The sequence below is a fragment of the Hydra viridissima genome, unplaced genomic scaffold (genome assembly GCF_058129835.1).
Source record: "Hydra viridissima isolate aposymbiotic clone 2 unplaced genomic scaffold, HvirCarnegie_v1 scaffold_7, whole genome shotgun sequence".
NCBI lineage: Eukaryota > Metazoa > Cnidaria > Hydrozoa > Anthoathecata > Hydridae > Hydra > Hydra viridissima.
The window spans coordinates 5,109,048-5,125,184 of NW_028324306.1; the positions used below are offsets into that span (position 1 = coordinate 5,109,048).

At 30.0% G+C, this 16,137-nt stretch overlaps 1 protein-coding gene and 2 pseudogenes across 2 annotated transcripts; all 3 read left to right on the forward strand.

Moving 5' to 3' along the window:
• The first annotated feature begins 1,924 nt into the window (after positions 1-1,924).
• Positions 1,925-3,422, forward strand: LOC145190637 (uncharacterized; annotated as a pseudogene). Its single transcript, XR_016454228.1, has 2 exons — positions 1,925-2,573; positions 2,667-3,422. The product of XR_016454228.1 is annotated as an uncharacterized LOC145190637 (transcript).
• Positions 3,423-5,121: 1,699 nt separating this feature from the next.
• On the forward strand, positions 5,122-5,797 carry LOC149885767 (uncharacterized). The gene is made up of 3 exons (XM_090094255.1): positions 5,122-5,317; positions 5,526-5,576; positions 5,694-5,797. Exons 1-3 carry the CDS (start codon positions 5,122-5,124, stop codon positions 5,795-5,797), a joined length of 351 nt encoding a protein of 116 aa, XP_089950381.1.
• Positions 5,798-7,372: 1,575 nt separating this feature from the next.
• Positions 7,373-8,903, forward strand: LOC149885768 (uncharacterized; annotated as a pseudogene).
• The last annotated feature ends 7,234 nt before the right edge of the window (positions 8,904-16,137 follow it).

Consider the following 16,137-nt stretch of genomic DNA (forward strand, 5'->3'; position numbering starts at 1 on the left):
TATCGCATTTATACGAAACACGTAAATCTTGTTTCGTTTCGTATCATGTTCTTACGAAACATGAAATTATTGTTTCGATTTGCACCGTTATTTACGAAACAAAATAAACTTGTTTTGTTTCGTATCGGTTTTTACCGAACATTTCATAACTCCCCGCCCCAAACAGATATTTCATGATTCCTACACCCCTGAGCAATACATGAACTTTCACGTTTAATACTTACTAACTTAATGTTTCGTAAACGAAAGTTTAACTAAAAACTTTATTAACAAAGCAATGCATTAGCATCATTTAAACGTAAAAGAAAGTTTAAAAACTTTATTAACAAAGCAATGCAATAGCATTATTTTCATAAGGCACATCTAACGAAGTTAAAAAAGATATTGTCTACTGTAGGTAGGTTTTACTGTAACAAAATTTCAACTTTAAGTTCATCAGACATAAATTATATATTTGTATATAAACTCGCATGAAGAGTTTGCAATAATTGTTTGAATAAAATACTTCAAATTCTATTTTTTAACCTTCTAAATACGATATTGTTGTGTTAACTTTAAATATTCTGCAAAACTAATCAATTTATTGTTTAAAAATTTGTTTCTCCTAAAAATATCCAACTTTTTTAATAACTTTCAAAAATATTTTTTGAAAATTATTAAAAAAGTTATTATAAAAACAATTTTATGAAAAAAACAGTTTTTCATCTGTCGGATGTAAACATTTTTGATCTTAAACATTCAAATTAATTTCCACTTAACTAAAAAAAAGAATTTTTGATTTTAGTCATCATTTTGATTGTTTCAACATCATAGTTATTCTCAATCATAAAATCATGCCTATAATAGCTACAGTTTTATGGAATTATTTCAATAAAGTTACTGTGTCAGGTGTTAAGTGTGGGGAATGTAAAAAGTGTCAAATCCAAATCAAGTTAACTGATGGATCCACTAGTGGTATCAGGTACCATATGAAAACCAAGCATCCCACTGACTATACTAAGATGTTAAGAGCCCAAATCGAACTTGAGCGCCAAAGAAAAGAAGATATTAAAGAAATTACAGAAGCTGCCTTTGAACTGAATGACGCATACAGTAAGTTTTTTAATTATTTTTCATAGAATAATGTTTTTCCTTGTTTAAAGATAATTTTCATGTTTAACTTTAATTTTTATTTCGTTTTTTTAGATCAACGATCACAAAAAGGCCTATCTAAAAGTGTTAATGTGGGAACTATTGGGAAATATTCTTCCCAATCAGTCAGGCAATTGGAGACAGACATGGTAATCATGTCATACATTGCCAGGTCAAGTAGTCCATTCACTCTAGTAGATGAACCATGCTTCAAGGAAATGGTGGAACATTTAAATCCAAAAGTAATTGTGAAACATTCCTCGACTTTTTCAAGGTACAAGCTGCCATTGCTTTATGAAAGCGTTATGGATACTGTGCAAAACCTAATTGAAAAAGAAGTTTCCAGTTGTCAACAGGTGGCTATCACCACTGATGGCTGGACCTCTAGGTCACAGGATCCATACATGACTCTTACTCTTCACTATATTAATAGTCAGTTTGAACTGAAGAAATATGTTCTTAACTTTGACAATTTTGTGGGAAGACACACTGGTTACCACATTAGCAAAGTAATTTTTTTAATGTTCATATAATTTGTGCTTGTAAAAAAAAATAAAAAACAAAATCCTAGAAGAAACGCTATTCCTTCCGCTAGAATAGCGTTTCTTCTAGGATTTTGTTATTTATTGAAAGAATTATTAATTTATTGTAAAACCCAAAAGCTGCATAAGTTATCTTATAAATCATTAATTTATCTTCATTCTTGTTTAAGGCTTTGGAAGAAATGATCCAAAAATATCCAGTGTTGGACGCCGTGCCCAAGAAAGTCATTGTCCACGATGCGGCGGCAAACATGAAACATGCTGTGTCAATCATGAACAAAATAAAATATGAATCACTGTTGTGTGCAGACCACCTACTAAACACTAGCCTACTTCATGCTACCAATGAAGTGCAAGAAGTCAAAGACTGCATAGATATTGCCACACAACTATCTAGCAAAGTTCACAGGTCCACCTTAGCTTGTCAACTTATTGAAAAAGAGTGTATGTTGCTCTGTGTAAACTATGTTAAAATGATTGCTCCGGTAAAAACCAGGTGAAATTCTAACTGTTTTATGCTGGAGTCAATCCTTAAACTTAAAGATGTGTTGATTTCTCTTAGAGAAAAAGATGCACTAAATAACAACCCACTACAGAACGTTATTACAAGTGACAACCAATTTTCACTGATGGCTTCATTGATGCCAGTATTAAATAAAATGAAGATTATGTCAGATTGCATGTCCAAGGACACTGAACCAGTGCTTCATCATATGCTAACTATGCTTTAGAAAACTGACAATTTTCTTCATAACCACATTGATATGGAAAACAGAGAAATAATTATTGCTTTTTGTAAAAAACTAAGTGAGCATTTACACATAGCCACGCGATTCAATGAACATGGAAGATACAACCAACACTATGCCTTGGGAAACCTTCTTCATCCGTACTTTAGAGGTTATAAGTTTTATTTCTTGGTAAAAAAACCATTCTTTAATATTCATTATTTGTTAAAAGACTAAATTTAACAGTTAATGTTTATGATTTCAGGATATATGCTTAGACATTACGGTATCTTGGAAGAGTTCACCAGGAAAGTCATCGACGATCATCCATCGTCGGAAGCTATTTTGATCAGTGAAAAAAATAATCATAAAGTTACACAAGTTAAAGTGCCAGCTGGTGTGGATGAGTACGACGATTTACAAAATATAGAGATTGAACAGGGTGATAATAACCACACCATTAGTCAAAATGTACCGGAAATTGAAAGGGAATTTTAATCTTTCCACGCTATGCCTCGTGTTGAAGAAAAGCATAAAGTTGATGTGCTGAAATGGTGGAAGAAACATGCCTCTACTTTTCCATTGTTAGCACAGTTGGCAAGAAATGTGCTCTGCATTCCAGCTGCATCAAGCTGTAGTGAGAGAGTGTTCAGCGCCAGCGGTGGAATTATAAATGATAAAAGACAGTCTTTCCACTCAGACAGCAAAGCAATTGACTTTGATTAAAGTCAATTATGATCTTGTCTATCCTCACATGACCTTGAAAATTATAAACGATGCTGAAGAAGCCCTCGACCCCCCAGCATTAACTCCATTCAGAACACCTCCCAAGAATCCTATACCCAAAGCAGTTTTTTCAAAAAAGCAAAAAAAGTTATCGTTCAAAACAAAAAACATTTCATCAACGCCATTATGCTCTTCTTCTTTACCTTTAACACCAACATCTTCAGGAATCAAAAGAAAAACAATGGAAACTCCGGAAGAATTATCCGAAAGTGACACTCAACAAATATTGATATAAAAATGTTTTACTTTTTATTGTGAAAATTTAAATTTATCGTGAAATATAATAGTCTAAATAAAACTAATTTCTCGTCAAAATCGAAAATGTGTGCGTTAATTAGTACAATATAACAGTAAATTACTTTTTTATCTTATGCTAGCCCTATCTGTCGTAAAAAAAATAGTATTTCTCGTAAAACTCAGAAATTTCTTGTTTGTTTGTTTCGTTTTTAACCGTTTCATTTCGGAAAAAGTTTAACCTTATTTCGTTTCGTACCGGTTTTTTCGAAACAAGAGCTTATTGTCAATTAGTCCCGTATTAATCACGAAACAAGAAAATTGTATTTCTTTTTGTACCGTATTTTGCGAAAAATGATAAAAATTGTTTTGTTTCGTAACGGTTTTATCGAAACAATATTTTTCATCGTTTCGTTTCGTTTCGTTTTGTACCGTTTTCAGACGCAGACCCTTACTTGTCACACCAAAGGCTTCGTTGTTTCAAACCCATAAAGAGTTCTATTATTCTATTATATTCTATTACATTGTATAATTCGGTTTAATTTAAGACTGATATAGAAATTTTACTTTATTCATTTATATTCGGTATTAAACTGAAGTAACCTCTTTTTTAGTTTTTCATACTTATCTCTTCCGCCATACCCTCGTCATCGGAGAATCTCCTCCATTTATTTTGTTACTCTTTTTATAATAAAGCCTCGAATACTAATTAACAACTCGATGTAGAGTATTAGTCCACTTTAAGTCAATCTAACGTTATTATTTACGTTAAGTGGAATCTTTGTTGATAATAAAACGCTAAGTGGACTTTTTTTTTTAAAAAAAAGTATTTTTGGTAAATTTTATTCTTTTTAACTTAATACTCATCTCACAATACTTTTCAACTTGATTTTATTCAATATCATCATTAACTTTAGAAGTTTTCGAACGTTTTATGAAATGCCACTTTAAGTTAAGTTTTTTACAAAATGCCACTTAAAGTCGATCTAGCGTTATATATATATATATATATATATATATATATATATATATATATATATATATATATATATATATATATTATATGGTAATTCTGGTAAACATACTGTTATTGAAGTAGTTATTTATTTTAAAGTTTTTAAAAATAGTACTTTTATTTTTATGGGATAACTTCTATTTAATCTACTTAATTATTTTTTTGAAGATGTAATTTCAAACTTTCCAAGAACAATATAAGTTTATTTACTTATTCCTCTTTAAGTTTGGTTTGTTTGCTTTAGTTATGATACTTAACTTTTTTTATTATTCAACTTAATAGAAGAGATTGATACAATAAAAAAATAATTTTTCACTGTACATTTGAACATAAAAACCTCTATCAGACTATGTTATATTTTAATTTAGGTAATATGTTAAAATAAATAGTGTTATCATATAATATATTATTTTTGCATTATATATATTATTATTATTGTTATTATTATTATTATTATTGCATAGTTTATATTATTATTATAATATTTATTGCATGGTTTTGAAGTTTGCATAAAATAAACTGTTATTTCAGTACCCTAACACCTGGTTACTACAATACTTTGTTCATTTGTAAGCTAAAAATGACAAGGTGTTTTATCTTTAACAAGGATTTTAAAATGATGGTTTCAACTCTAATATATGAATAATTAATGATAATTTTCTTGTATAACAATAGATTTGTAAATATGGTACTTTTTGCTAATGTTGAGTTTGTGACAACATGCATTGTTGTAATTATTTATCAACAGTGGTTTGCTTCTGACGATGAAGATGTTTGTTTCTGGCCCCCTGCTGGGTCAAACATAAAGCAACTTGATATTCGTGAGTCAAAACCGACAGATTCATGGAACAAGTTTAATGTTAGGTCCTTAGGGAAAGCTTGTAAGCCTTTAAAAATAGTTAAAAATGTTTCTTTTTTTTTTTTCATTGCTTTTTTGCAAATATATAGCATAGTGTAGTGCTTAATGTTTTAAAGTTTAAAATTTTTTCTAGATAAAAATAAGTTTAGGTAAAAAATACTAATGGTATTCACTAAATTTATTCATTTTTATATTAGTATTTGATTTACACCCATATATTTTTCATTTAGCTAACTATGAAAGAGCAGTGGAAAAAATTCGAAAAGCAGAGATTCTAATGAGTCAACAAATTTAATATTCCTAATAAATTTGGCAAATTACAGATTCACATTAGGTTTTAGAAAATTCTTCTCAGTTTTTCAAGTTTTCTATTTGTTCTTTTTTACATTTTTTTTGAGCAAAACAAACCAAAAGGGTTATGCCATCTGACTCAGAATCAGATGATAATGATGATATTGCTGTTCCTCTGACTCCGAAGTCATTGGTAAACCCCTTTCACTAACATTTTCTTCAATTTCTAAACAGTCGTTTGCTTCCCAATCAACTTATCATGAGCTCAACCTTCACAAGGCAATATGCGAACAATTAGCAAAAAGCCTTCTACTTTACCCAACGATTCAAATGGTAGGTATTATTTTATACAAGCAAAAAGCAACCCATAAAACGGGTTATGGTCGGTCTGTTACTTAATTTATAGTGGCTGTTTTCCACAATTTAAAGTTGCGAAACCTTAACTATAACCTTTAAGAAAAACACCTTCAAATTGAAAAAATTAAACCATCTGTAAAAAGAAAATAAAAAGGATGCGGAGGTAAAATAATTTACCAACTATTTAACATTATTTGAGTAATTTACAACTGACATAGGTCATATCAGTGTATGGCAGAACCATTTTCCTCGACATAACTAAGTTCAAAACAATACGTTTTTAGTTACTGACACAAACTAATAACACTTCATCATGCTTTAAATTGACGAAAAAGTAAAGCTAAATTCTTGTTATATTTTTTATAACATGAACTTTAACTAATAAGATTAAGATAAAGTGAACGTGAATTATACATGAGTTATTAATTTTTTGGTATCCCCTTGATACATGTTCCTTTAAAAAAGGAAATAGTCTTTAAAACGTTAAATGCACACAACTAAATAAATTTATTAAAAATAACCGACCATTTGATCATTACTATATATGGTACTAATCTGCCCATTTCTTCTAAATGGCATCTTTGTTTCAATAGTTTTTAGTAAACGGTAATTTGCTACCATTTACTAAAAATTGCTTTTGTTACTCGAAATTTAATTCTGTTAAAAATTATGACACTAATAAAGGACCTCCCTTCCCCGTTTTTCCCTTAATGGTGGTCAGGAGAATAGAGTTATTTTTATTAAGAGTAATCAGGTTTTTGATGAAGACCTTTTACCAGAATAATAAAATGAAAAACGATGATTTACCTGTATAATAATTTTTTCTTTTTAACATATATAAGAATTTAACATATATAAGAATTTTTTCTTTCATCAAAAGTGTTACAAACGCAAACTAAGCTAATTAGTTAGTTAAACACCTTACAAAATTTAAGTAACTCGATATTCGACAAATGCGCAAAACTACACTATTCACCCCCCGTTTAAAAAGATCCCCTAAGTTACGTGCAACAAATTATTAGGCATAAAATAGAGAAAATTAAAAAAAAATTGAATTAAATGCATATATTAATATCAATTTAACTGACCAAAACGTACAATAATAGGTAATCAGGTTTCTTTTTATAAATTGTATAAATGTGTCAATCGTAAATCCTAAAGAAATAAAAAAAAAAAAAAAAAAAAAAAAAAAAAAAAAAAAAGGAATTATCATACTATAATTGAGGGGCTCAGCGGAAAAGTGGTCTAACCCACATTTTTGAAATTTTCTGGATAATCACTGCAAACTGTACATTGAGTATGTAGTTTGTTGTGGAAAAAGTGCCAAACCCCAAAGCCCATCCATACAGTGCTACTACCTATAATCATATTTACTTTAACAGAAAAATAAAATTTGAATTGTGGAAAAGTTGCCTATCTAACAATCAACATGGCGAAAATGAACTGCTCAGATTTGGAAGTTTCTATTGAAAAGTGATTGTGATGATTCAGATGCAGATAACTACACTTCTTTAGAGGATGATGTTAGCGAAGGTATGTATATAATTAATGCAGCTTCAAGATATACTTTTCATTGAGTTTATCATACAATAATATAGTTTCTAGCCTCAATGTTGTTTAGGCAGGTTTTCCTCTTCTAGTTTTTCAAAACTGACATGCACTTTTTTATTTCTGTTTCAAGTATTGGGGATCAGTATGTTGAAGAAAAAGCAAGACCTATATCTATACTAACAGGAGTTAATGGTATGTACAATTTCTCTAAAACTAAATAGGCTTATAAAAGGAATTTTTTAGTCCTATTGATGTGGCCTAGGACTGATTGTTTACATTGGTGTTAGGTCTAGCATTAGACTAGCTAGGACCATTTAGTTTGTTTTGTTAGGAATTCTTTTCTTGATAGAAAATAATTTTTACCTAACATTTTCATTGCAGATTCAAATGTTAACCTTGTTGGAGAAGTAGGAGAGGACGACAGCTTTTCCCAGGAAGTACAAGGAGAAACCCATAGTCATAGACATAGTCGTAAGCGAGTTGCTCATCCAGAACTACACAAAAGAAATATTTTGAAACAAAGAAGGTCAACAGGGAAGGGATATGTTACATCAAAGGGCAAAGTAGTTGAACCAAAGATTTTTATTAACAAAGATTGTGGCTGCAATTTAGAGTGCAGCAGTAAAATAACAGTTGCTCGCCGTAATCAAACTTTTTCTAACTTTTACACCATGAACTGGGATTTAAAAAACGCCTTTGTGATGGGTAAATAGTCGTTCCTATAAACTAACTGATGAATGTGAAAATGTTAAAAGATTTGCAAAACTTACTTCAAAGACACATTGCAGATTCCTAAAGAGACAATAACAAGTATTTTAGCAAGGAAAAAAACAGATGGTACACCTATCGAAGATCGCAGAGGTAAATCGGCTCCACAAAATAAAAGTAGTGATGAAGACACAGAATATCTTCAAAGATTTATTCGCATATTTCCAACGTACCAATCTCACTATAGCAGAAAAGACAACCAGTACAGAAATTATTTGCAACTTTACGAATGTCAAAGATGTACGAGAAATATGTTTGCAATCGCAATGAAAATGATCGCACCCCACTTTCAATTTTTGTATTTCGACGCATATTTAATACAAAATATAATTTACATTTTCACCATCCGCAATCAGATACATGTCAAGAATGTGATCTATTTAACAATAAAATCAGGTGTCTTTCAGAGGGTGAAGAAAAGAACACTGTTAAGAGGAACCTTATTATTCATCAAGAGATGGCTGAAAAGGCAAAAGAAAAAATGAAAGAAGATACACTAGATGCACATACAAATCCAAACAAGAGGGTATTAGTTTTCGACTTACAAAAAACTCTACCGACACCAGTGCTTAGTACAGGAATAGCCTACTATAAAAGGCAAATGTGGACTTACAATCTTGGAATCCACAATGAAAACTTAAAGACAGCTTTTATGTATGTATGGAGTGAGCAACAAGCATCCAGAGGTACACAAGAGATAGGTTCGTGAATCCTCGAGGATGTTTTTCGACACATACCAGAAACTGTGATTTAGAAAGTGACACATTCATGTTGCTGGACGTAACAAAGCGAAATCGTGGACGAGCATCTACCACTATCAATGTTGAACTTGAGCCCTTGTACCCCAATAGTAGAAAACTCACAAGAGAAAAGCTAAGTGATCTTTTTGAGCTAATACAATTCTTACCACCTGTCCATCATCCCTATTATCTTGCTCTTAAAGGTGACGAGGAGGCAACTGATTTGGGTCTAACAGATGATTCTGGTGACGAAGACATAAATTAGTGCATGCTACATATATAAAAGAGTCATTAACAAGTCATAAACAAAACATCCATTTCGCCTGACCAACTCTTTTAACAATATTTTAAAAATTTTGAAGAGGCAAAGTTGCCTAACATTTTTGTTATTGCAGAACACAGTAATATAGTGTCCTAATTTTTTAGTAGATATACCAGTGTATTTTTTCACCTGTCTTTATAATAAATACTATTTTTCTGATAATGATACTTTTTCCCGTTATTTTTAAAAATATCCTTAAAGTCATTTACAATTTACTAAAAATGACGTAATTGTGGCTTACGCAGCTTTTCCGCTGGGCCCTTCAATTACAATAACAAAAAAATAAAATAAAATAAAACACCACATAAAAACTGAAAATCAATTTAGCAATTTATAGTAACCTATTTTAACATGGCAGTTAATATAAATATTTATCGAAAATGTAACTATAAAATCTACTTGGAAATACAAAAGGATTAACAATACTACATATATATTAAAAAAATCAAATTAAGATATAAATTGCATTTTCAGCATATTGTCTTGACTTTTAGTGCATAAAAAAAAGCAAGTTCCAATAATGAAACTACCTATTATTCATTTTTAACAATAGTCACCAACGTGAAGGTGTCTATAGTTAAAACTGAATATCAACATAAAACATAACAACAATAAGACATAACAATTGAATATTTACATCCTTGATCCTAAAATCCAGCGAAAATAACAAACCAAATTAAGATATGAAAGGCAAAATTAGAAAAACAATTAAAAGTTAACTATATTTATCTTATTACTAAACATATGAATACATAAAAGTATATTTGTTTTTATGTGCAATATTAGTTATTCAATTACTTCAAATTTAGGACATTAAAACACCTTAGATTTAAAGATCAAGGTTGCATACTCTCATACACATTACGCTAAACATTAACAGACATTATTATGTGTTTCCAGAATAATTAAAAAAGGCTAAACAACACAACCTAGCTCTAAAGCAGTAACACCAACTGGCACTACATGCTGACAAGTCACAGCTATGCTATAAGTACATCGCTTGGCTGGCAAGGATATCAATCTTGCTCAACATAATGCCAAGTCACACCACTTTGAAAACATGGAAACAATATAATTTAAACATATATACAACTATAAACAAATATGGCTTTATATAACACATATAAACACATTTTATAACAATATTAAATGACAGATATATTTATCAAAAACTATGAAAAAAAAAAATTAAAATAATAAATAAAGTTATACATACAAAATGTGCTCAAAACCTACAAACAGTAAATTTTTGAAATGAAAATCTAAAGACTATAAATTAAGAACATTAGAATATATAACATTACTTGTGTAACACTTTTCACCTACCATACCTTAAATGAGACGTTTATCAATTTTGAAAAACAAACTACTCTAGTTCTTGAACATGCAACATATAGTTGACCATGAGAGCAAACACGATTTTTTGAGATATACCCCAACTCTATTCGTTTGACCTTGACTATTATTAATTGTCATTGAAGAAGCCAATCTAACAGGAAATTAAAGACGTTTAAGAACAAAAGATAAATTAGAATCTGATGGAGCCAACAGAATTCGAGGAACAAAAACCCGTTTACCACTACAAACACCTGTCAAAACCTCTGAATCAGTATAATTATTTTGAAGAGCACAAACTTTCATTCGCGTACCATTGCATAATCCAGCTTTGAGATCTAAATTTCTAAGTAGCATATTACACAACTTTTCATTTTTAAACAATGAGGTGGCATACCTGAAAGAGTTAAGCTGTTCAAAAACTCAACAGGAAAGTTATTTCTTTCATTAAGGTCATCAGTATCAATATGATCAACACTTAAATAAATTTTGACCTAACCCGGCAGACATTCAAGCACTTCTTCATTGATTGATAATGAATCAACATTAGTTGGTGTTAAAATCACACGCTTAGAATTATCATTTTGATCAGAATCTCCAAAAACCTTTTTAACAATCGATTCATTTTTTCTAATAATGCACTGATTTGGTATTTAAATGCATCCTTTAAAAAGATCTTCTTCTTTGACAGGTATTGTTCCATTCCCAAGTTTTAGTAGCCATTGGGAAAAATCAACCTCCCCATCAAATGAATTAGGAGTTACATTCCATGTGCTATTATCCAATATTGGAACAGGAAGTTTGAATAAGCCACGCAATGTAGATCCATTTGTAAGTAGAGTTGCTGCTATGCCAGTCCATGCAGCTGTAGCAGATTTAAACTCCCTACTTATGGTTTCAGCAATCAAACAATTATAAGTAAAGGTTTTTCCACTAACAGCTGGTCCATCCATGAAAAATAATCTAGAATGTTGATTTTCTACACTTGGTTGCTAATTTAGTGCAGGAAGGATAGCATTACATACATTTCATTGATTGACATTAAGCAACAATCTCATACGATTGGTTTTCTCAATAGATTATTGAACATTTTCATCAAAATTTTCTAGATTTAAGCCTATAAACTCATTAATAACAGGCAGTTTGTAATCAGCCAGCGTTTTACCACTTTGATTAACAATCTTTTTAACTTGATGCAGAGTAGCTTGTTCAGCTATTAGAAGTGGGACTGAGCGGTGAATGAAATCTTCCATCATAAAAAATTTATATGCATTCCAGAGATGTAAAGGATTGTCAGGTAAACAAAAGGTCAAAATAATTGAAAACAACTGTCTAATTTGCTTTAGCATATGTGTTAAGACCGCCTCAGAAAGAGTATTCTGCCATTCAGTGTCATCTTGCAACAGACCTTTCAAAACACATGCTTCACAAAATGTTTCAAGGACAATACCATTAACAGTACGCACACACTCCCAAGATTTGTTCCTTTTGCTTGCAAAAGTAACAGTCTAAGAAAAAACAATTCTCCAGTTAGATTAACTTTATACATTCTTACTATCACCTTATTACCACCCCTTTGTCTAACCTTCCGTTTACAATGTTTAACATCAAATTTAAAGTGATAAGGAATGTTTACATACGAATAGCAGTGTGCTCTTTCATTATCAGTATGTAACTTAAACCATGCCGTTAGGTGCGTATCACGCTGAGCTGCACAATCTAAAGCCATTTGTTCTGCTCCTTCTCTAAAATACACTAATTGAGTTTCAGGTAGATGTTTACTAAGTCACAGCACTTTGAAAACACGAAAACAACATAAAATAAACATATGTACCAACTATAAGCACAATAAATGTGTTTAAATATGTATATAAAGTTAAATATATACTTAAACAAATACCTTATAAACATATTTAAACACATTTGTAAAACAATTATACAGCACATACTAACACATACACAAACAATAAAAAAAATTCTTTACATTATTATAAAAACACATTGATAAAACAACTATAAAGCACTTATAACCACATACACATACATGTAAAAAAAGCAAACATCCAAACAATAAATGTGTGCAAACAAAAATTTTAAAAATGACGCCAGAAAATTTAAAAAGACACAAAATTCATATTTACAAACAATACTCTTTACCTTCTTTTTTTTTTTTTTTTTCATAAGAACTGTAATCCTCATAACAAAATTTAACCTTTAGATACAATAACATGTGACATGCCATGTCAGTGTTGGCACAAAATTTTAATTTATTTTTTTAAATTTTCTAAAAAAGAACAAAAATAGTTAACAGTATCACAGAAATTTCAAAGTAGTAATAACTATTTTATGGAAATAGCATTAATATAACTTTAAATAACATCCGTACCCCTATTTTCCTTCCAAAAAGTAAGATAATAAAAATAAAACTGCAAAAAGAAAAACTAAAACAAACAAAATCTAAACTATTTAAAAAATTAAAATCCTTTTTACTTTAAATCCTTTCTACTTTATCTAATAAAAATTTAAATCCTTTCTACTTTATCTCATTTAAATCCTTTCTACTTTAACTTATAAAAATGTCTAAATAACTATTTTATATACTTATTTCAATTATAAGATGATCTTAGCGATGATTATTTATCTTAATATGATTCTTTATGTAATATATCTAAACAAATAATTAAATTCCATATCTAAACTAATAATTAAATTCCAAAAGGAAAAAAGTTTCAACTTGCTTAAGAGATCTTTCTCCGATGGCCGCGTGCAACGGAAAAACGCGCTCTTTCAAAGCCTAGTAACTAATGACGAAACGACGTTAAACATCAAACGTTAAACGTTTCTGTAGGAATTATATTGAGATAAACTAGACTTAAGTAGAAAAAACAAGTAATAAACTTGTATGCATATTGCATTATATAATATATAATATAGATAACTTTGTCTAGATTGTGTTCCAAGCTACTAAGAATAAAGATATTCAAAAGCCTTACAAAAAAATCCTGTTGAAATACATTTTTTGTGTGTGGAGGGGGAGGGATTCTCAGATTCATAAATAGGTTGATTGCATTGATTGAATCTCTTAGTTCCATTGGCAATGGCTAGGTCTAACCAAGAGTTGAATAAAAATAATTTACTCATGATTATCAAAAGTATTTATTTTTAAACATATTTTTTAATTTAAATTAGGCCAACTTAACAAAATTGAAAATCTTTTGGGTAAAGTACTAAGGCAGCTCGAAGATGTTAAAGAAACGCAGCGCTTACAAATGGTAATAATTAGAAGTTTAGAACAGCAGCCACTTCAAAAAGCTGAGATTCTTCCATATGGAGGTGTTTTTCCTTTATCATCTGAGTTAGAGTAAAGAAAACTAAATAATTCATCCTGTCATATTAAGGTTAAAATGATTTTCAAAATATTGTGTAAAGTATTGAGTAATTTTTTAGGTTATATTTGTAAGTGATATTGGGGGTAATTGTCTTGAGGAGACAACTAAACGTATGATGACATTAACTTGATGTCCAATAACTTGGCTATGAAACTTAATGTTTTTGGTAGGCAAGATAAAAGAGGATTCAGAACCACTAAACTTTTTGAGACTGTGTACAGTAAGTGCAATTTTTTATGTAATATTAGATTTTATGTTAAAGAATTGATAATGCTCAAATGAATTTTATTTTTGTTCATGAAATGGTATTGCTATAACTCATGTTACTGAAAACTGGTGAGAAATTTAGTGAATGAGCCAAAACATTGGAAGTTGCTTGCCAAATCAAGGATATTTTTAAAATTTCGAAAGAAAGATTTAATATCACTGTCGATTTTATCAAAAGTTAAAGTTGAGTCAAACAGCTTACAAATATTATGTTTTTTATTTAATATATTCAATATATTTTATTATCATTTACTGTAGAAAACATTTAATAAAAAAAAAAAAACAGCAGTTTAATACAAAATACTGGTAAAATAAAAAATATAATTTTTAGATAAAAAAATAATATTTCTTTAAAAAAACTTATAGAAAAAAATAAATTGAAATTCAATGAAATTTATAAACAGTTCCTTGTAATAAAAAGTTCAATATTTCTTTGTTTTTAATCATTATAATGAACTTCTTTTACAGAAGCAAAGTAAATCAGAAAGATTGTGAAAAAAACCATAGGTAATTTGGTTAACAGATTTTTAATGATTTTGTATACATTAAAAAAAAATTATTTAAGCAACGTAAGTAATATTAGTAGGAATTTATTTGTATAATTTTTTTAAAAATATTTTCTTTTATTAAAAAATACAAATTTATCGTTAAGTTTCTATATTTATTGGAGGAAAATGGTTACTTGGAAGTCGAGTTCGTGATGGTAATTGTGCGATCCGAATGTTAGTATCACAATCAATCGAATAGTTTCACACATACACAAACACGTGTGTGTAGGCGTGGGCGTGTTTGTCATCTTTCTATATACAGAAGAGAATAGAGAAATATTTATTTTATATGGAACTTATGTAAACGGTCTTATATTTTTGTAAATAATAAAAGCGAATTTGTAAACTCGTCTTTGCTTTTGTTCGTTTATTAAAAAGTATGTTTTTTACACAGCTTGCACATTACAAAAATCTTGTCGAGTTGAAGTATTTTTAGATATTGTTACATTTAATAAGCAATCGTGCATGATATATTGCATTTGATATGCATATGTATGATACAATTGCAAGCTTGGTCGTAGTATGTTACAATTGTATTGTATCATATACCGTCGTGTCGTGTATGATACAACTGCAAGCTTGGTCGTAGTATAAAACTATCGTAGTCTTAGTATAAAAGTATTCCTCTATCATGAATAAGTGTCACATCGAAAAATGTAGAGCAAAGGCAATCCATTTAAGTCGCTAATTGGAATTTTTAGAGGCTAACTGAAGAATGATCGAAATCGGTTTTCGCAATTTAACTGGTTAGCCCACGTGAGTCCCAGTTGGTGCCAGCCACCAAACTTACATATTATTTATATGGTTAGCCCACGTCGGTCCTATGTATTTGCCCATATAACCCCCATGTGAGTCCCATCATTCGCTGTTGGCTGGATGTTGTATTCCACCAGGACAACGCCAGACCGCACACCGCAAAAATCACGCAGGAAACTCTAGCATGTTTACAATGGGAGACTCTACCTCACTCTCCGTATTTACCAGACCTTGCGCCAAGCGACTATCACCAGTTTTTGGCCCTGGATAATCATATGAGGAATCGACAGTTCCGAAATAGAGAAGATCTCGAAAATGAGTTAATTCAATTTTTTTGCTACCAAGACTTTTACAAAAATGTAATACACCAGCTTGTTTCACGATGGGAGAAAGTTATTCTTGCTTAAGGAGACTTTTTTTAAGAATAAACTTTATTAAAACTGTTTTTATGTGTATTTATTTATGGATCTGCGAAACCGCACGAACTTCTTTGGTTGCTTGATATATATATATATATA